We start from the raw sequence: 18,151 nt of genomic DNA on the forward strand, positions 1-18,151 counted from the left end.
CTCAAGTTTCTGGTCTTGGTGACAGGAAGTGGAACCTGATGTGGTTTTCTGCTGTTGTAGTCCATCCACCTCAAGGTTGGATGTGGACGTGTTGCTCACTGTGAAGCTTTTCTGCTCATCAAAGCTGTAAAGAGTGGTTATCTGAGTGACCGTAGCCTTTCTCACTATGGTGAAAATAACTTTTACCTTGCAAAGGAGGTAGGCCCGTAACTAAGTTGAGTGTGGGAAAAGGGACGACTGGGGATGGGCAACAGACACAGCAGTCCAGTTGGACGATGATGTGAGGTATTCCCCTGTGTGCAGATGGAGCAAGGAGAGACATAGTCATGGGTGTCGATCTTCATTGTTGGCCACCAAAAGTGTCTCTTGAACATACTCAGGGTGCAGTTGATTCCAGGGTGGTAGTGAGAGCCCATTACAGAACCTCTGATTGTCAGGCACAAAGAGGCAGTTATGAGGGCAGTTACCTGGGTTACCTACCTGTTGAGACTGTTGGGCCTCTTACCACCGACTCAAACTCCCAGCTCACTGCCGCCACCACACAGGATGAGGGAAAGATAGTGTCGAGACAGGAAGGGGATTTTTCAGAGGTGTGATGCTGGCAGATAGCATCTGGTTTGATGTTATGGGAACCTGGGCGAAAAGTTAAGAAAAAAGCTTAAGTGGCTGAAAAACAGGGACCAGCAGACTTGGTTGGAGTTTAGCGGTATAGCAGACTGGATCTGGACTAGGTTCTTATGATCAGGCTGCTCAGTACCCTCTAACCAGTGCTTCCATTCCTCTAACACTAGTTTTACCTCCAACAATTCTCAGTTCACGCATCACATTTTTACTCTGCTAGTGGCAGCTTTCGGTAGAAAAAGGCACAGTGATAGAGTTTTTGGTCTGGACCTGAGTGCTGAGAGTACAGCCCCCACTCTACAGTAAGATACATCTACTTCTACGATGAGTTGGCGAGGGGGGTCTGGATGGACCAGGATAGAGGCAGAAGTGAAGAGGCTCTTAAGCTGTGAGAAAGCGAGGTCCACCTCGATCCAAGAGAATGGGATGGAGGAAGAGACTAATCTCATAAAAGGGAAAGCCACGCAGCAGAAGTCTTTGATGAACTGATGGTAAAAGTTGGCAAAGCCCAGAAGCAGGAGCTGCCTGCAGTTTGGGGGTTTAGGCCTCTCTGCCACTGCCCTGATTTTCTCTGGATTGGTCTTCACCTGCCTGCCCTCAGTGATAAACATATTCATTGTCTTGGTGTGGAACATGCCCTTCTTGGCCTTCACTAGAAGTTTGTATTCTCTGGGGGGTTTTGCCGAACCTGGTTGACATGGGAAATATGTTCATTCATGTTTTTTGAAAAAATTAGGATATCACATACACATCTCAAAAGCAGAGGTGATAAGCAACAGTGTGTGTTTGTTATTGACTGTAGTATTATTGGCTACCAAAAAAAACCCCAGCATTAAGAGGAGGAGGAGTCGCAAATTATACCTGCTGCCAAAAACTCCTTGATGTATTTGTCCATGGCATCTTTCTGGGTGAGACAGGTTGTAGAGTTAGCTTGATGGTAAGGGGTTCCTAGGCAGCAGGTTGATGTTGCAATTGTACATGCAATTTGGGGGCAAGGATTGGCCAATGGCCAAATCTTTGCTGAACGCCTCCCTAGATCATGATACACCCCTGGTAAGGTTGACAAGTCTACAAGAGACAAAGCAGACTGCAAAAAATGTGAGTGACAAAATAGAGAGAGAGACTCTCCCAGAAGACCAGGGATGGCCAAGTACCAGAGGTGTTTTGGGAGCTTAAATTATGCTCTGTTGTTTATTGTCCTTGATTACCAGACAGCAGTAAAGTGACAGGAGCTTTGCTGTGAGTTACTTCGACCAAAAACCTCCCGCCTAGAGCATTAGCAGTGAGGGGGAACGCTAGTGGTTCCAGGGGCACACCAGAATGAATGACCAAATCATGGTCCACGAAATTATCTTCAGCCCTTGAATCAGTCAAACCTTGGAGAGCAAAGGTGAGTGCCTTATAAGCAAAGGTCGCATGAATTTGAAGCCAGAACTTTGGTGGGAGTGAGGACACAGATTGACTCACCAATACCCCCACAGTGAGCCCTGCCTTTTGGCTGAACTGGACTGGAGGCAATAAAATGACCTCTGGATGGATGGATGGATGGATGGATGGATGGATAGATAGATGATGGAGACCAGTGTTCTTCTCAGGAACCTTCAATCCAGCAGAAATGTTTTTGAGCCTCAACACAACCCTGTCTCTGAGCTCTGCAGCTGTTCCTTCCCCTCCCCTCCTCATGGTTTCTGCTCTGATCTGCATCGTCAGACTTGATATAGACAGGTGTGTGTCTTCAGCTGACTTTACCACAGGTGGACTCCAGTAAAGGTGAAGAGAGATGATCCAAAGAAATGGAGGAACATGAGCTAAAATAAATTTCAGTTTTTCCTTTTTGGGCTTTTTATGCCTTTATTGATAGCACAGTAGAAAGAGACAGGAAATGAGAAGGCAGAGAGAGGGGGAATAACATGCAGTAAAGGGTCGTCCGATGCGGGATTCGAACCGGGGCCGACTGCAGCGAGGACTGTAGCCTCTACATATGGGGCGCCTGCTCAACTCACTGCGCCACTCGATGCCCCTCAGTTTTTCCTCCTTTAATAAATTTGTAAAACTTTCTAAAATTCTGATTTCACTTTGTCATGATGGGGGATTGAGTGTAGATTGATGAGGGACTTATTTAACCATAAAACTGCAAAATAACAAAAGTCAAAAAATTGAAGGGGTCTGAAGACTTAAATGAACTGTAGATCTATTTAGATGCCAGTGTAGGTCTTGAGGCCACACCGAAGTAGTTGATGTATTAATGGAAGAAATCTTCTGCCTCTCCTTGTCTTCCTTCTAATTGGACATTGCTGTATTCACTTGGTAATAATCATTTGTGATGGTTTTGAGTCATGAATTAGTATTAGGAGAATCCCTTTGACAAAAATGTCCTGAGGCAGGATTTAAACACAGGGACAGAGTCAGTGACTGAGTGTGTGGAAGAGATCTTGGCCTCCAGGCACAGCAGCACTTTGACCCCTGACCCTCATTATTCTGAGTGCATTCCTAGAGGGTTGAAAGCATATGCACACCCCAGTGTTACACAGAGTAAAGACAAAAGCACTGTCAAGAAAAAAAAAGCCCCCACAATTAAAAGATGCTAAATTATGTTTTGACTTTACATCTCCTTTTTACCTGATAAAGATTTGATGACTATGAAATTTCACCATAATGTTGTGTCCTTTTTCTTGTTGTGATGTTATGTTGCAGTTGGGGAGCATTTATACAGATGTTTCCTCACCATCAGTTTCTGTCTCACAGTCTGCCTCTCCTCCCTCAGGCTGTGGGTCTGGGGCTGGACTATGTCAAACTGGGAGGTCTGAGTGGTGCTGAGAGGATGACTAAATACAACCGGCTGATTTCTATAGAGGAAGAACTGGCCCAACAAGGAATCCTGGGTGGGTTTTTTATGCTCCTCCCTCATCTTTTTTTTAGCTAGACTGAGAAAAAGGAGGCCAGACAAAGCGATAGAGAGAGAGAGGCAGTAATGCCTGAGCTTGAGAACACACATCTCTCTCTCTGTGCTGGATGTAAAAAGAAACTATGTGTGAGGAATCATACAAATGTGTATTTGTGTGTGTGAGTGGAAGAATGAAAGCCCCTACCTTGGATCTGTTAATTGGCTGCCTAATTGCACACAGGAACAAATACTTTCCCATCCATCGTTTCCAAAAAAGCAGGCAGAGAAAGTGGAGAGTTAACAAGATGAGTACATGTCTGTTTGTAATCCACTCCTGTCATAAAAAGTTTATTTCACATGTTTATTGTTTGTGTTGCTGTGACTGAGTGAAAGACTCAGTGTGCTTCAGCTGCAGAAGCAGAAACGTGATTGCTGTCCTGTTATCTGAGGCGTTTGTGTTCCAGCTTTTGTCCATTCACTTTATTTCATTATTTTGTCTTGTCACAGTCTCCAAGGAGAAGCACCCCCCTCCACTGTTCACTGAAAACCTACAAAAGCAGTCCGCTACTGCAGAGAGACATCTGTCAGACAAGGCCTGAAGGAATACAGCTCTCAGCTTCTGTCAGGAAAATATGACTGATTTAAATACTATGTATATATTTTATTTTCATACTTCAATTCTGCTGTTGTCACTTACTTGCAGGTCAGGATTTTACTTATAAAACCTACTGAGTTGATTATAAACATTATAAAATGCAATAAGCTAGTGTTGTTGTGGTAAAAAAAAAAAAAAAATCAATATGAAGCTATTGAGAGACAGGCTGAGTGGCTAAACACGACCTTCAATAAAGCAGTTTTTAAAAGCCAAACATCTCGTCGCCCCTTCAGGTGTATACAAGCCATACCAGGCACTGTACACAAACACAGGTCTGCTTTCAAATCACAGTCAACCATCTCCATAAACATATCCAAATATAGCAGCACTCATGAGCCATAACACAACACATGAGCCCTCAGCCTTCACTACAGTGGAGACAGTACAGATCCACTGGTGGAGATCTTCATTTTATGTGATTAATGTATGTACCTTTTTTTTTTCTAAACAGACATTTTTGAACACATTATTGCCAAAACACAGAATAAATTCACCCACTTGTATATTTTAAACATTTAATTAGCTTCATTTGTGTCACTTACAAAAATCCTCTCAAACAAAATCTGCATCAGGTTCCCAATATCTTTTACTCATGACTCTATGTAGTAATCAGTTCTGTTTTATTTGAATAATAGCCGAGGTTTTTAAAAACATGCTGTGTTTACCTTTGGGGGGTCCACACCCCACTAATCTAGATAAACCACGATACATGAAAACACTCCACTGAATTTCAGATGAGTGACATTAATTTTATATTCACAACTCTAAGATCAGGGCCACGCAGCATACTCATACTGTCAAACCAATAAATGAATAAATGAAATAAAATTCTTAAACCACTTTATGTACATATACAAAATATATATACTATATGTATGTATGTGTATATATATATATATATATATATATATATATATATATATACATACACACATACATACACATATACACATATATATATATATATATATGTATAAGTTGTTGATTCACTGTGTCCATTTGTTCGTTTTTGCAGCAACAGCTTTGCTTTAATAGAAATGGATAAAAAAAGGCTGTAAAAAGCGGTGGGAGGACAAAAGCCAGAGAACACGCACACACACTTGCACACACACTTGCACACACACGGCTGTGTTAGTGTTGTCCAACAACGCTGGCCTCTTGTCTTCATACCTGGTCAGCACCCTGGCTGACCCCTCTCATGGCTCCTCAGTTTCTGGAGGAAAGGATTGTGTCAGTGTGTAAAAACAGGAGCGGAGAGGAGCTGCGCCTGGCCTGCAGCACAGAGAAAAGACTGCTTGTATAAAGTGATAAGTGGAAGAGCTTCTCAAGTGCTTTGTGTACCAGCCACATACAGCTGCATCAATGTGCCTGTCAAGTGAGTTATCCCATATTCACAGCTCTTTTCTGTTAAACAGACAACAGACAGGATCCGGCTGACATGGCCCTGCTGACACCACAATGGTCCCGCTCAAGTTTAAAGGATGGAAATAAAAATTTCGACTGAAGATGTTGACACACGGTTCGTTCGAAACAACACTGAATGTAAACATGTCTCTTATTTCTTTCTTTACTCCACAGTTCACATGTTCCTTCTATTTTTAGATTATTTCTAGGTAAAACAGCTGCTTCATGTTCTACAAATTTCATATGTACTTTAATGTCAGACAAATAAATTAAATTACAATTGTTCTCCAATTGTTTTTGATAGTATTTGGTTTCTTGATTTGCTGGCAGTTGCACTCAGTGCTGCTGTAAATGTCGGTGAGCGAAGACAACCTCTAATCAATGAAAACATGCAGACACAGACTGAGGCCGGGCGCACAGCCGCAGCTCAACGGAGGCTCCCTGGCAGGCAATTACTGTGTTTGGGAAAATAAATGAAATGACTAACAAAATAGGTCAAATTAAGTGTTTCCCAGACACACTAAAAGGACCTCCCTAATTGCTGGTCCCCAAAGGGACAAAAATACAAAAACAAAACATTATATTGTATCGGCTGATGACGAGAGAAAAGACAGAGTGTCGACAATAGGCTGTGGCAGTGAAGAAGAAACGGAGTAAAGAAAAGGACACAGCATGCTCTGTGTAATGACATGTTTTGCCTCGATCGGCGGTGTGTGTACCGGCTGTCATTCAACGTCAACGAGTCTGCAGCTGGAGCAGATGGTGGAGGAAGGCTGACCTGGTCATTGACTTTGTTTCTCCTGAGGGAAGAGACACGCTCATCACTCTACTGAATCAAACACTATATTGTATGTGGACACACAATTGATTCATGCCAGGATGGCCTCGATGAGAAGAACCTCATTTGATATGGAGGATATGAGGAGACAAAGATCAATACAAAGGCCTTCTCCTCTTTTCTCACTCTACTCCTACTCAAGCAGGTCGGCTTGACTCTAACCTCCAACATACAGTATTATCCAAGATAATTCTCACATCTTCACGCTGCTGTTGTCAGGACAAAAAGCCAAATATGCTCTGTGCACATCTGATTAGTTCATATAATCTCCTCTGAGACCACTTCCTTTTTCTACGAGATCCACAGTTGTCACAAAATCTGTGGTTAAATCAATTTAGAATGTGACTTCCTGTGTGTGTGGATGGATCTCTGAAGAGCACTGCTGATGAATCCTGTTAGAGAAGAGACAACTACATTTCCACCATTTTCTGATGGGGGGGAACTGGGAGCTGGAAATTGCACCTCAGTGCTAAACGAAGCCTAAAGCTTTAATTAACAGCAGCACACAATAAGTGAAGGACACTGCCCACAGTTCACGGCTCTCATGTTTCAATCCCTCACTCAAGGAAGTGTCTGGGAAATCTAGGCAGGTGTTGAGGTAAAACAAAACGAGACGAGAGCAGCCCACCATTGTAGTTAAATTACCAGCATTCACTGTGGTTTTCAAAGGGCACAGGCTGATCCCCGGCTCCACACCTGACTTACACCACCACTGACTGAGGCTTAAAGAGACAATCCACCGTAAGTCACTGTAACATGGTTAGTGCTCAAGTGTTGTTGTAATATATTTAGTGATGCCACTTTACTCATTGTATCTCATTGTATTTACATACATGAATACAACAGAATCTGACGACTGAACATGTTACTGTAAACATCAAGGTTCGTTTCATTTACTCACAATTTGACACAAAAACATGGAGAGATCCATCTCAGAGACCAGAGTCTGGTGTAGAAGTGGCGTTACCCAGATCTTTGAGTTTCCTGAACAGAACATCAGTCATGATTCAGGAATAACACATGGATGTTGTAGGAGAACATAATAAATATCTTGTCAGTGAAAAATTTATTGATTCATTCGGCATCAACATTTTGTGACTTGACAAATACGTTCAGTAGAAGTGTTGATTAAATTATAATCTGGGCTAAAATATGTTTCTCTTAAAATCTATTTATTGTTGCAAATTAGTAATTAATATGAAAATACTTTGTAGGATTCAGGTTTGTTGATTCATGAGTCCCACAGGAAAATCCCACAATAACAACAACAACAACAACAATAACAACAACAACAACAACAACAACCCAGTAATGCTCCGACTGCCCCACCAAATCAAAAAAGAAAAAGGAAAAGTATTTTATTTTGATTTGACCAATCAGTTTATTTATATCTGATTAGTCGGTCTGCATGTCTTATGTACTATTAGATGCTATGGCTTTAGTTTTAGAGAACATATGTTATAGCTTACAGTCCTAATAGAACATTCATAGAGGACCTCAGTCAAGTCCTGCACTTAGTGACCAGTCAACATCTCTTAATGCCCCCCCCCAAGTAAAGGCAGTGTAGAACCGGGCCTGCACCAACACAGTCCAGCAGCAGCAGCAGCTCTGTTTGCATCTGAACTCCTGCTAACAGTCAGAAGCATCTGAAAATGTTTGTCCAAAAGGCTGACCTCTGTTCTGCAGCCAAACAGGTAGTAACACTGCAGGGTGGAGGCAACAGAGAGGAGGCGGTGCCCCACATACAATGGGGGGGCCTAAGAAGGTTGGGGGGTATAAGAGTGAGTGAGGGGAGCAGTGAAAACGGAATCAGCCTCAGTGCTCTGTAATTGCTCACTGGATGGCTACAAGGTTAAAACTAGTCTAGACATAAGCATTCAGAGACTTCGCTTTAGCAAAACCTCAAGGCTGCAGAACTGTTCCTGCTCCGAAACAATACACTGGGCTCCCCTGTCACCATTAGAGAAAGAGCTGAATCAACCCTGAAAAGGTGGTGTGTGATACACACAGTTCATTTCAATGAAATGAAACTCAGTGTAAATCAATGACACGCTTGTGCTCTTGGTCCACATGCTATGTAACCTCACAACCAGGATGTCTGCTCTCATTTCTTTTCACTCTGGACCCTTTACACTGTATCACTGACTCAGAATACAATCACATGATTTTAAAGTGCCAATAGACAACTTCTAATCAATGAACATTGAGAAATTGGGCGCATGAGTGCAAGTCTCATTTCCACTCCCACAATAACTGGATGAAGACTCTCCCTTAATCAATTAGTTTGTATAAAAAAACACTGTCTCCACCAAAAGTGATCAGACACAGAGAAGAACGATGAGAGAGAAGAAGAATTGTGAAACTGAGGTAAAAACCTGCATCAGTTTACTTTAGTACAGTCACTCTAATGTAAAGTCCTGTTTAACTTCGAACTTCATTTATTGGGACCAGAGAGTCTTAACGAGGCTCCACAGGCTCCAACACTGTGATCAGAAAATATTCAAATAGTATCAAACAGTTACAGAATGACTCACAATGAATAATCAGGATATTAAATGATGCTGAAGGAAACACAAACACTATTATTTCTGTTTATGAATTGTAAAATTGTTATTGCTGTAAAGTCAAACTTATAATGATGATAATAAATGACGCTCCGTGAAGTTGGTTATTTTATTTTATGTTAAATTATTAATATTTTTATTATTTTGTATTTTCACTTCACTGTAACTTGGATCACTTTGGAAAACTGTGTGTTCACATGGTCAAAGGAATGAGTGAGGTGACACATTCTGTTTTTATAAAGACCAGTTTATGTGTGGGAAATGACGTACGCATGATTTCTGCGTGTACGCATCATTTCTACATCTGGCCTCTGGTTGTATTAATAAGCAGCTTTTGTTACTGACTGATCCAGTAGAAATAAGGCCGACTGAATGTGGGTTTGAGCTCTCCTCACAGTCACAACACTAATCTCAGTGGGCTGTAAATTAGTGCATAAAGGTTTTACTGGCCCTCTCTCTGGTCCCAGTGAATTCACACTCCCTCATTTGTGTGAATGCCCGTCTGAGGTTCACTCATAGAATCATATAGTGAAAGTGAGGTTTACAGGTAATACATCTAAACGCTGATGGTGTCACTACTCTACAGACATTACAACATCCAATGAACATATACTTCATAATCATAAGTTAAAACAAAAAAGTTGTCTGTTGCCACTTTAAATATAAACACACAGCACAGTGAAGTTCTTGACTTTACATCCTGTTGTCTTCTATCAGCCTCATCCTTTCTGTTGTCATGGAGTCTGATGTCAGAGCCTGGTCACACCCCTCACACACACCTGGGTTGGGAGGGGGGGCGCGTGGGGGGTGGAACCTGCACAGAGAGACAAACACACTATAGAATGTTTAACAGAAACCAAGAGCTGAGCTGAAAAACTGACAAAATCACACAGGTGAGGAAGATGATGATGAGACTTCAGAAGCCAATGCAGCTTCAGAGGTGGGCGTGGCTTGACATTTCAGAGACATTTGGTGCAAAAGTCAGAGCGTGCAGAACTTGCCATTTGAGTTTCGTAACGGAAGATTCAAGCAGTTGTAGTTATTGACTTGTGTTTGTGCAATAAAAAATATTCAAGAAGACTTTTGTGTGTGTGGAAGAGGAAAAAATTGGCAAGTGTGCAACTCCGAGAGCATCTTTTCTCTGTGACCTCAAATTTACTGATACACATGTGTGACTGCTCAGTTGTTTTGCACCAAAAATACCTTCATACTATACTGATTAGATTTTGTTAGTCAAAGGTCAAAGGTCAAAGGTCAAGGTCATGGTGACCTCACAAAGCGTGATTTTGACCTTGTGAACATGATATCTCAGTAACACCTTAAGGGAACTTCTTCAAATTTGGCACATACATTCACTTGGACTCAAAGATGAACTGATAGATTTCGGGGGTCAAAGGTCAAGGTCAGTGTGACCAGACAAAACACTTTTTAGCCATAACTCAGGACTTCACAGTAATAATGACAAAGTTTCAGACATGGCTCATATTTTATTTGATAAACGGGGAACTAGTCTGAGTGGAGGAAGCAGACAACCACGAGGAGGTGATTGGAGGCTTGTAAAAAGTTATGTTTGTAAAAAGATACAGAGCTGGTAGATCTGCTGTGTTGCTGTACCATCTAGGATTAGCTCCTGAGGTCACAGCTGTTTGGCTTCAGTGTGAGCTATGCAACAAGGACCATTCATCTGAGAGAATCCACAACACCTTTCGTCATGTTTTAAAGTTAGTGAAAAACAAAAGATCAGCTCTTTGCTCTGCTGCCATAATGAAATAAGGATGGCGGATGATTGATTGATGAGCAACAATGCTTATGTCTCTCACCAGAAAAACCAGGGCCCAGTTTCACAAAGATATTTCAGACTGGTCTCTGGTGTTGGTCCAGTCTTCATTCTGCTCAAAGATCAGTCTAATGCTGTTTCACTAATAAAGACTCACTCATTTTAAGACAAAAACCTTAGACACTTTACCCCCATGGAAACTCATGCCTAAGACCAATGCTAACATGGTAACAATCAATGACACCTGCGCTGATCAGTAGCACCCAACAACAAAAAACAGGAAAACATGGTTCATAATTTGTGGTTTGCTGACATTGTTACAGAGAGAGCAAAGAGAAGGGAAAGAGTTTTTACAGACCAAAAAAATCAGATTTTTCTTTTTATTGTTTCACTCTTCACTGAAGTAAAACGTCCTTGTAACTGTTGAATTCTTCCAAAACACAAACATGTTCTGCTGGGGTGAACAGAACTGAGTGGTTGGATGTGGTTCCTCTGTCGGCCATTTTTTTATATTGAAAAAGGTCTTAATTTACACAGATTCATTGTACCACAGTCCGACTTAAGATAGTCAAGAACTAAACTGCTTTGTGCAGCAGATGAATTCAGACTCAGTCTATGTGAGGTCTGACTGTTTGTTTGTATGTAAACTTATTGTCTGTATTTGTGAAACTGGCCTTGGTGGATGCATCACAGCCCACAGAGAGTTTTTTTGTGATGGAGATGAAACTTACTGGTGTGTGTGTTAGGACTCCAGTGCCCCCCGCCGTCGCAGGAGGATCCTCTGAAGCTCCTCATCACGGTTTGTTGATGGAGATGCTGCCTTTGGTTGGGGGGGGGTTCTATTGAAATTCTCCTGGACAGACAGACAGAGGCCTGGTCAGCTGACACATGATCAGATGTGAAGAAGCTGCAGTAATTTCAACTCTGGATAATTAGCAGTATGACAGTAACAGAATATGTGCTGTTTACGCTGTAGTAACTTTCTTTAGGTAAAATATAGACGACTTCTCCACCTTTGTTTTATGATATTTTATTTGAACATTAAACTCTGTTGTGAGCTCGTCCTCGTACAGTGGATACAACAAAGTCTCCTCCTGTGTAAATACAGTGAAAGTTCAACTAGTAAAATATGGCTTGTGAGGATATTTGATTGTTGATCATTACCATGATTCCTTTAAGTTCCTGAATGGCAGAATTAGAGGGCAGCCGCTGCATCTGACAAAAGGAAAATTGGAGGAAAAAGATGGGTTTGGTAAATAAACAGCAGTCTGACCCATTATACTTATTTTTCCTCAATCAGCACTTAGAGGCTAAACTGCACCTCTTACCACCGAGACGAGACACTGCAGCACGAGGACGTATGCTTTCTACAAGAAGCAAATGTGTCAACACACAATCATTCTGAGTCACGTCAATTTTCCCATCCTCATTATTTATAATTACCTTGCGGAGCAGGTCCTACCTAATGCTATCTAATTTGGCAGAGTTGTTGTAGTGGAGGAACACGCAGACTAAAAGATGTCTTGGCCATATGTCATGTTTTATGGAAACAAGTAGCTCTTGGATAATCCCACACACTGATGGATTTAAGAGCACTGAACAATATGCTCAACAATGTACCAAACTAATTCAGGCCTCAGAGCCTGGACGTCTGCAGCCGAGGCTTCAGCTGGGTTATTTCAGGGAAAATGAAAACACACTTCCTCTAATGTAACATATATCCAGTCTCATGTCTTCAGTGTTAGTCTATAGGACAGGTCTGCAGTTTGTGTAGGACTTTTAGCTGGGTTCTGCTCTCTGTCTGTCTCACTACAAAACTCTTCCTCTGTTCAGTCCAATGTAAACCACAATTCTTCCTGTGTTCCAGATAAGACACAGAGGGTTCACAGCTGCCAACACACAGGCCTGGAGGGCTCAGAATATTTCATGAATGCAGCAGGGTGTTTCTGTATGTCACATTATTTGGCATGAAAAATGAAGCAGTGTTGAAGAACAAAAACATTAGAGCACCAGCTACTCACTTTAGAGTCTGAGGCTCGGTAACATGTCTATAATATCCCTGTAGTAAATTATAACATATTAATCATCTTTATTGAATTTGTGACTAACATCACAATAATAAAATGTGTCAGTTGTGTTTCTCTGTCATCGACCTTATGACTTTATTAGGCTTGTGATGTGTGACAGAATATTACTGAGTCCAACAGGAGGTTTTCCTAAACTTCACCTTCACTCTGACTCACTGTTGGCCTCAGGGGACAAGACTGTTGTTCTGTTTGTTAATACAACATGGAGACAATCAGCTGTGTGACCTGAGTGACTGAAGATCATGACATGTCATGAAGTAATGTGAGGAGGCGTTTTAGATTTGAATAAAGGTAAAGCTGTTTGCTAACTGTGGATTAGCCTCACAGTGACGTTAGCAGGTCAGCACAAAACACATTACATCATTAAATAACCAAACATTACATCATTGAATAAATAAACAGTACATCAGTAAATAAACATTAAATCTACAGTGTGGTTTCAGACTCAACAGGAGTCACATATTCATTCAGAGAATGAGTTTAAAATGGTTCAAAACCAGTTTTTGAAAATGTGAAGAACAGGTGTCCAATATTCAATAATCATATTCAACACACCCAGATCATGACCTCCACACACACAGCCAGATGTCCACACACCCAGATCAAGATGTCCACACACACACACACACACACACACCTAGACGTCCACACACGAAGATCAAGACGTCCCCACATCCAGCCTGCACGGGTGTGTGCCGGCACACATGGGAGAACACGCAGCTTCTTGAATCATTACTGACAGTTCACTGACATGAAACCAGAGCAGGTCTCAGACCACGTCGGGGGAATACACCATGTTAGGAGATGTTTGATGTTACCTGTCTCCTGGCTCTGTTGGGTGATTGGTTGAGGGGTCGAAGCTGAATGCCTTTCTTGATCCTCTGCATCATTTCGTCCACCGCCTGCTGCCTGACGTCCATCTCTGAGCACAACACACACACACAGCGAGCAAGACACACAGGCGTGTTGTGTTTAGTGGCTTCCGTGTCTGCCTCAGTGGGAAACTGTGCCAAGAGCCAGAATGAGTTGAAATGGCTTTGAGAGGCTGTGTAATTCACATGCGTCATTAGCACTGCAATTGAAATAAAACTCACTTTGATGTAAAAGCTTAAAAATGACACAAACCCACAGGAACAATCAGTGGGGCTATTGTTGGAGAAACTCCAGGTTTTCCTCTTAATTATAAACTGAGCCATATCATCGTCAGCTCTGACGGCTGTGGCTGCAGTCTGGGAACACTCATTATTGCTGTTGTTAATTCTGTGGTATTCAGAGCACACCTTTACAGTGTGTGAGGCTACCAAAATCATCTGGAATGAATGTCGACTTTGTAAAAACACAAACACTATTCATCAGTTTTTCATCCAAAAGTTGTGTGAGGAAAAGAGAGTTTCTCAAGCTCACAAAAGACGGGAACAAAAAATCAAATTCTGCAATAATGCAGCCTATTGGCAAAGAAATGTGAATATTTAATTTGCTAACACAGAACATTCAACAGCTTCCACAATGGAGCTGTTGTTGCTAAGATGTCTTTAAAATGTCACACAAAAATGATTTTGTGTTAAAGTAATGTTAAAATATTTTCCTCCAAAATGCTCAGAAAGAGACTATTATTCTGGTGTCAGAGTAGAAGATACCCTGAGCGTAGTGCCCAATTCAGGCCTCACATATTCAAAAACTACTTAACAAAATGAGGAGCCAGCGCAGCCTGTTCAGTTAACATGGATGTTCTACCTGTTCCAACAAGTCAAGGTTTCTCCTTTGTTTGCACAAATTGAAGAATTTAACATGTTGACCTATTAGGCCAGTGATGAGGATTTGAGTTTGCATTTCTCATGCACCACTTGCTACAGCATTTGTCCTTCTACACATAAGTGACATTGATTTGCAAAGGAAAAGGTGAAAAGAATACAGGAAGGAAAAAACAGGATTCAAGACCAGTTCTCCATCACTGAAATATATGAGCCGCAGCAGAGGAGAGGAGAATAAAATACTAAATGATCATACATCACATAGAGAAAGGACAGATATGCTGAATGTCTAGACTCTCAGAGAGTGTGAGCGACAGGGTCTGGACATTAATACAGCGTTTCCCTCACTGCCATCACTCACAGCACAAAAAATCTTTTATGCAGCACAATCAAAATTAATATTTGCATATTAAAGCAAGAAATTTCAATAATGTCCACCAAAGATCTTCCCTCATAATATTCAATATAGACGTAAAGTCCACTGTGGCCTGAGTCTGAAACACTGAAACATAAAGGAACCCTGGCTGAGCAAACATCAAACATCAGGGCTGTGGTCAAAAAGTCTCTTATGAAGGTTCAAACTAAGTGAAAGGAGCTGAAGTCTCTGAGCAGCAGCCATGATTACAGCTGGTCCACTTCTCTAAAGTATGAGGAAAAGAGCTTCAGTGCTTCCTATCTTATCTCCTTTAGCAGAGGAAACACTGGAACTTCCTTTATGAAAGGAAAGGAGAGATTTCTTGCTGCAGCAGCATTTAAAGTGACACACCATTGTAGTATCACCGCAGCAGACCCACATAAATGTAGAAACAACAGATAAAACTGTTTTTCGATTGTGACATGATCAAGAACTGATGGAAATCCCTGTCTGATCGACTGAAGTCCAAATCCATAAATATAGATTTACTCTCTTTAAATCAGTCAGGAGTCGCCATGAAGAACAAGCAGATTGAATTTATAGTTAACAATATCATCATTATAACTGAATACTATAGTCTATACATAAATGTTGTTTCACTAAATCCCCTCCCATTGTGTAAAGACCTAAAAATAAGTTTTCTCTAGTTAAAAAATTTATAGAAATGTCAAAACCATCTACAACAGAAAACTATAAACTTCTGTCTGAATCTAATTCATTCTGATCTGTTGCTCAGTTCCTTCTATTCCTTCAATTATTTTAATGGTTAAGCTTCCTGTATTTGTATATTTTAGGTTGTATGTTAGGAAAGGAGTATTTATCGCCCAAGTGTTATAAATAAAGTTAGTTTAAAAAAAAAACTTAATAATAATATATAATAAAACTCCTAAACTCCTAAACTGGTTCTAAAACCTTCACTGTGTGTTCTGTATTAATACTACATCGAGTTACACTGTATGTTACAAAAGATAATGGACACCTGCCAAATGGAATGTATGCATCCAGAGTTTTACTCTATCAGACACAGTGATGATGCATTTTTTGGGGTTCAGTATCTTGGAGACTAGAGGACCTGGGGATCAAACCAGTGACCTTGTGCTTGGTGGACAAGCCGCTCACAACCGTCTGGTCCAACTTGTCCTTTACAGTGAACACACCACGCGTTGAATGTTGCAGCAACAAACAGTATATCATCCATATTCTGTGGGTGTTGGATGTGTACCTGTTGTCTTGGCAGAGTCCTGGACCACCAGTGGGATGTCAGCACTGATGCCCCTTCTCTTTCGGATCAGTGACAATAGTGAGCTGCAGGGGAGGACACATGGAAACCTGCTTTGACAGGAACCAACCCACGTTCTCATAGGATTTCAGGATTTCACATGAATGTGTTGATCCTGATCATATACAGTATTAGATTTCAGTTTTTGCCTGCACAGCTGAATGAATAAAAAAATGATGTAAAAACCAGACAGTTACACACAGAGCTCTCTCTCACTGACTACCTGCAGTGCCAGTTCAGCATCAACTGACTCAACACATATGATGAGGGCCAACTAAAGGCTAACCATGGCAGTGAGGGTGCCACCAGGCTGTGTGAGGATTCAGTCGCCAGAAGGCTGAAAAAATATTCCGATTATTTTAAAAGGATAAAATGAATTCTTCAGATATAGATCTAGATTTGAGGTAAAACCCTTTCACCATCAGTTGTTGGCATTTCATTGTATGAAAGGTGCATCATAGTGAAAATGATCCCCTAACTGATGAAGTACAGAGCAAACCGTGTGTGATCAAACCTGAGGGGGTTGGAGGCCAGAGCTGGGGCTGGAGGGGGAGGAGGTGGGGGAGGGGGAGGTGGAGGTGCTAGAGTTGGGGGTGGGTTGATAGCTGCCTGTAGCTTCTTCTGGAGCTCCTCAACTGGCCAGTCAATGACGTCACACACACACACAGCAGCAGAGAGAACATTAGAGAACAGTTTTATCGTGAAGACTGAAGAGCAGCTGATGAATCTCATGGTCATACTGTAAATGAAATGTTTCCTCCATAGTGCTGATACTCTATAGTGTACAGTGTAATGCCCCACAGCTCATCTTGTCCTTACAGTTCAAAATACACCCTCACTTGTAAACCGCAGATCCTTGACCTCCACTTCAACCTTGGTGCATTTGTCAGTGTACTCCTTCTTCTCCTCCTCCATAAGCTGCAGTTTGCACCTCAGAGCTGTCAGCTCCCTTTGAGCCTCGCAGCTCCTCAGCCTGTCCTCCATCTGCTTCATCTGAGGACCGAGCACAGGACAGTCACTGTTACATTGTTACATTTACACACTTCCACTCAGCATGAATAGGGAGCCACTACACATCTATTCTGTCTGCTGCAGCCCTGTGGCTCCTGCAGCCCTGTGACTCCTGCAGCTCTGTGGCTCCTGCAGCTCTGTGGCTCCTGCAGCTCTGCAGCCCTGTGGCACCTGCAGCTCTGTGGCTGCTGCAGCTCTGTGGCTGCTGCAGCTCTGCAGCCCTGTGGCACCTGCAGCTCTGTGGCTGCTGCAGCTCTGTGGCTGCTGCAGCTCTGTGGCTGTTGCAGCTCTGTGGCTGCTGCAGCTCTGCAGCCCTGTGGCACCTGCAGCTCTGTGGCTGCTGCAGCTCTGTGGCTGCTGCAGCTCTGTGGCTCCTGCAGCTCTGTGGCTGCTGCAGCTCTGTGGCTGCTGCAGCTCTGTGGCTGCTGCAGCTCTGCAGCCCTGTGGCACCTGCAGCTCTGTGGCTGCTGCAGCTCTGTGGCTGTTGCAGCTCTGTGGCTCCTGCAGCCCTGTGGCTGCTGCAGCTCTGTGGCTGTTGCAGCTCTGCAGCCCTGTGGCACCTGCAGCTCTGTGGCTGCTGCAGCTCTGTGGCTGCTGCAGCTCTGTGGCTCCTGCAGCTCTGCAGCCCTGTGGCTGTTGCAGCTCTGTGGCTGTTGCAGCTCCGTGGCTGTTGCAGCTCTGTGGCTGTTGCAGCTCCGTGGCTGTTGCAGCTCTGTGGCTCCTGCAGCTCCGTGGCTGTTGCAGCTCTGTACTAATGAAGTGTGATGAGTAGCACTGAGCAGCTGCCAGCTGACATTCAGTCATCCACTCCCAACCCCAGTTCCTTAACCAGTGTTTTAATTGTTTCTCAAATGAAGGGTATGGC

At 42.5% G+C, this 18,151-nt stretch overlaps 2 protein-coding genes across 7 annotated transcripts in view; one reads left to right on the top strand and one right to left on the bottom strand.

The window, feature by feature from the left end:
* Positions 1–8,922, top strand: part of eno4 (enolase 4) — a 36,945-nt gene extending 28,023 nt beyond the window's left edge. For 2 of the 5 annotated variants that reach the window (XM_056396091.1, XM_056396090.1), the window contains exons 12-13: positions 3,386–3,503; positions 4,013–8,922. In XM_056396091.1, the coding sequence (XP_056252066.1) occupies positions 3,386–3,503; positions 4,013–4,104 (210 nt within the window). In that variant the 3' untranslated portion in view covers positions 4,105–8,922. Of the gene's footprint in view, positions 1–3,366; positions 3,504–4,012 lie in introns of all 5 variants that reach the window. The other 3 variants (XR_008829622.1, XR_008829623.1, XM_056396092.1) reach the window with 3 other exon arrangements.
* Positions 8,923–9,061: 139 nt separating this feature from the next.
* shtn1 (shootin 1) overlaps positions 9,062–18,151 on the bottom strand; it is a 30,499-nt gene continuing 21,409 nt past the window's right edge. Inside the window, exons 10-16 of one of the 2 annotated variants that reach the window (XM_056396095.1) lie at positions 17,115–17,268; positions 16,790–16,910; positions 16,219–16,301; positions 13,649–13,752; positions 11,908–11,958; positions 11,475–11,596; positions 9,062–9,780 (exon numbers count right to left, since the gene is read on the bottom strand). In XM_056396095.1, the coding sequence (XP_056252070.1) occupies positions 11,486–11,596; positions 11,908–11,958; positions 13,649–13,752; positions 16,219–16,301; positions 16,790–16,910; positions 17,115–17,268 (624 nt within the window). In that variant the 3' untranslated portion in view covers positions 9,062–9,780; positions 11,475–11,485. Of the gene's footprint in view, positions 9,802–11,474; positions 11,597–11,907; positions 11,959–13,648; positions 13,753–16,218; positions 16,302–16,789; positions 16,911–17,114; positions 17,269–18,151 lie in introns of both variants that reach the window. The other variant, XM_056396094.1, reaches the window with a different exon arrangement.

Source organism: Seriola aureovittata, chromosome 14 (genome assembly GCF_021018895.1).
Source record: "Seriola aureovittata isolate HTS-2021-v1 ecotype China chromosome 14, ASM2101889v1, whole genome shotgun sequence".
Classification (NCBI taxonomy): domain Eukaryota; kingdom Metazoa; phylum Chordata; class Actinopteri; order Carangiformes; family Carangidae; genus Seriola; species Seriola aureovittata.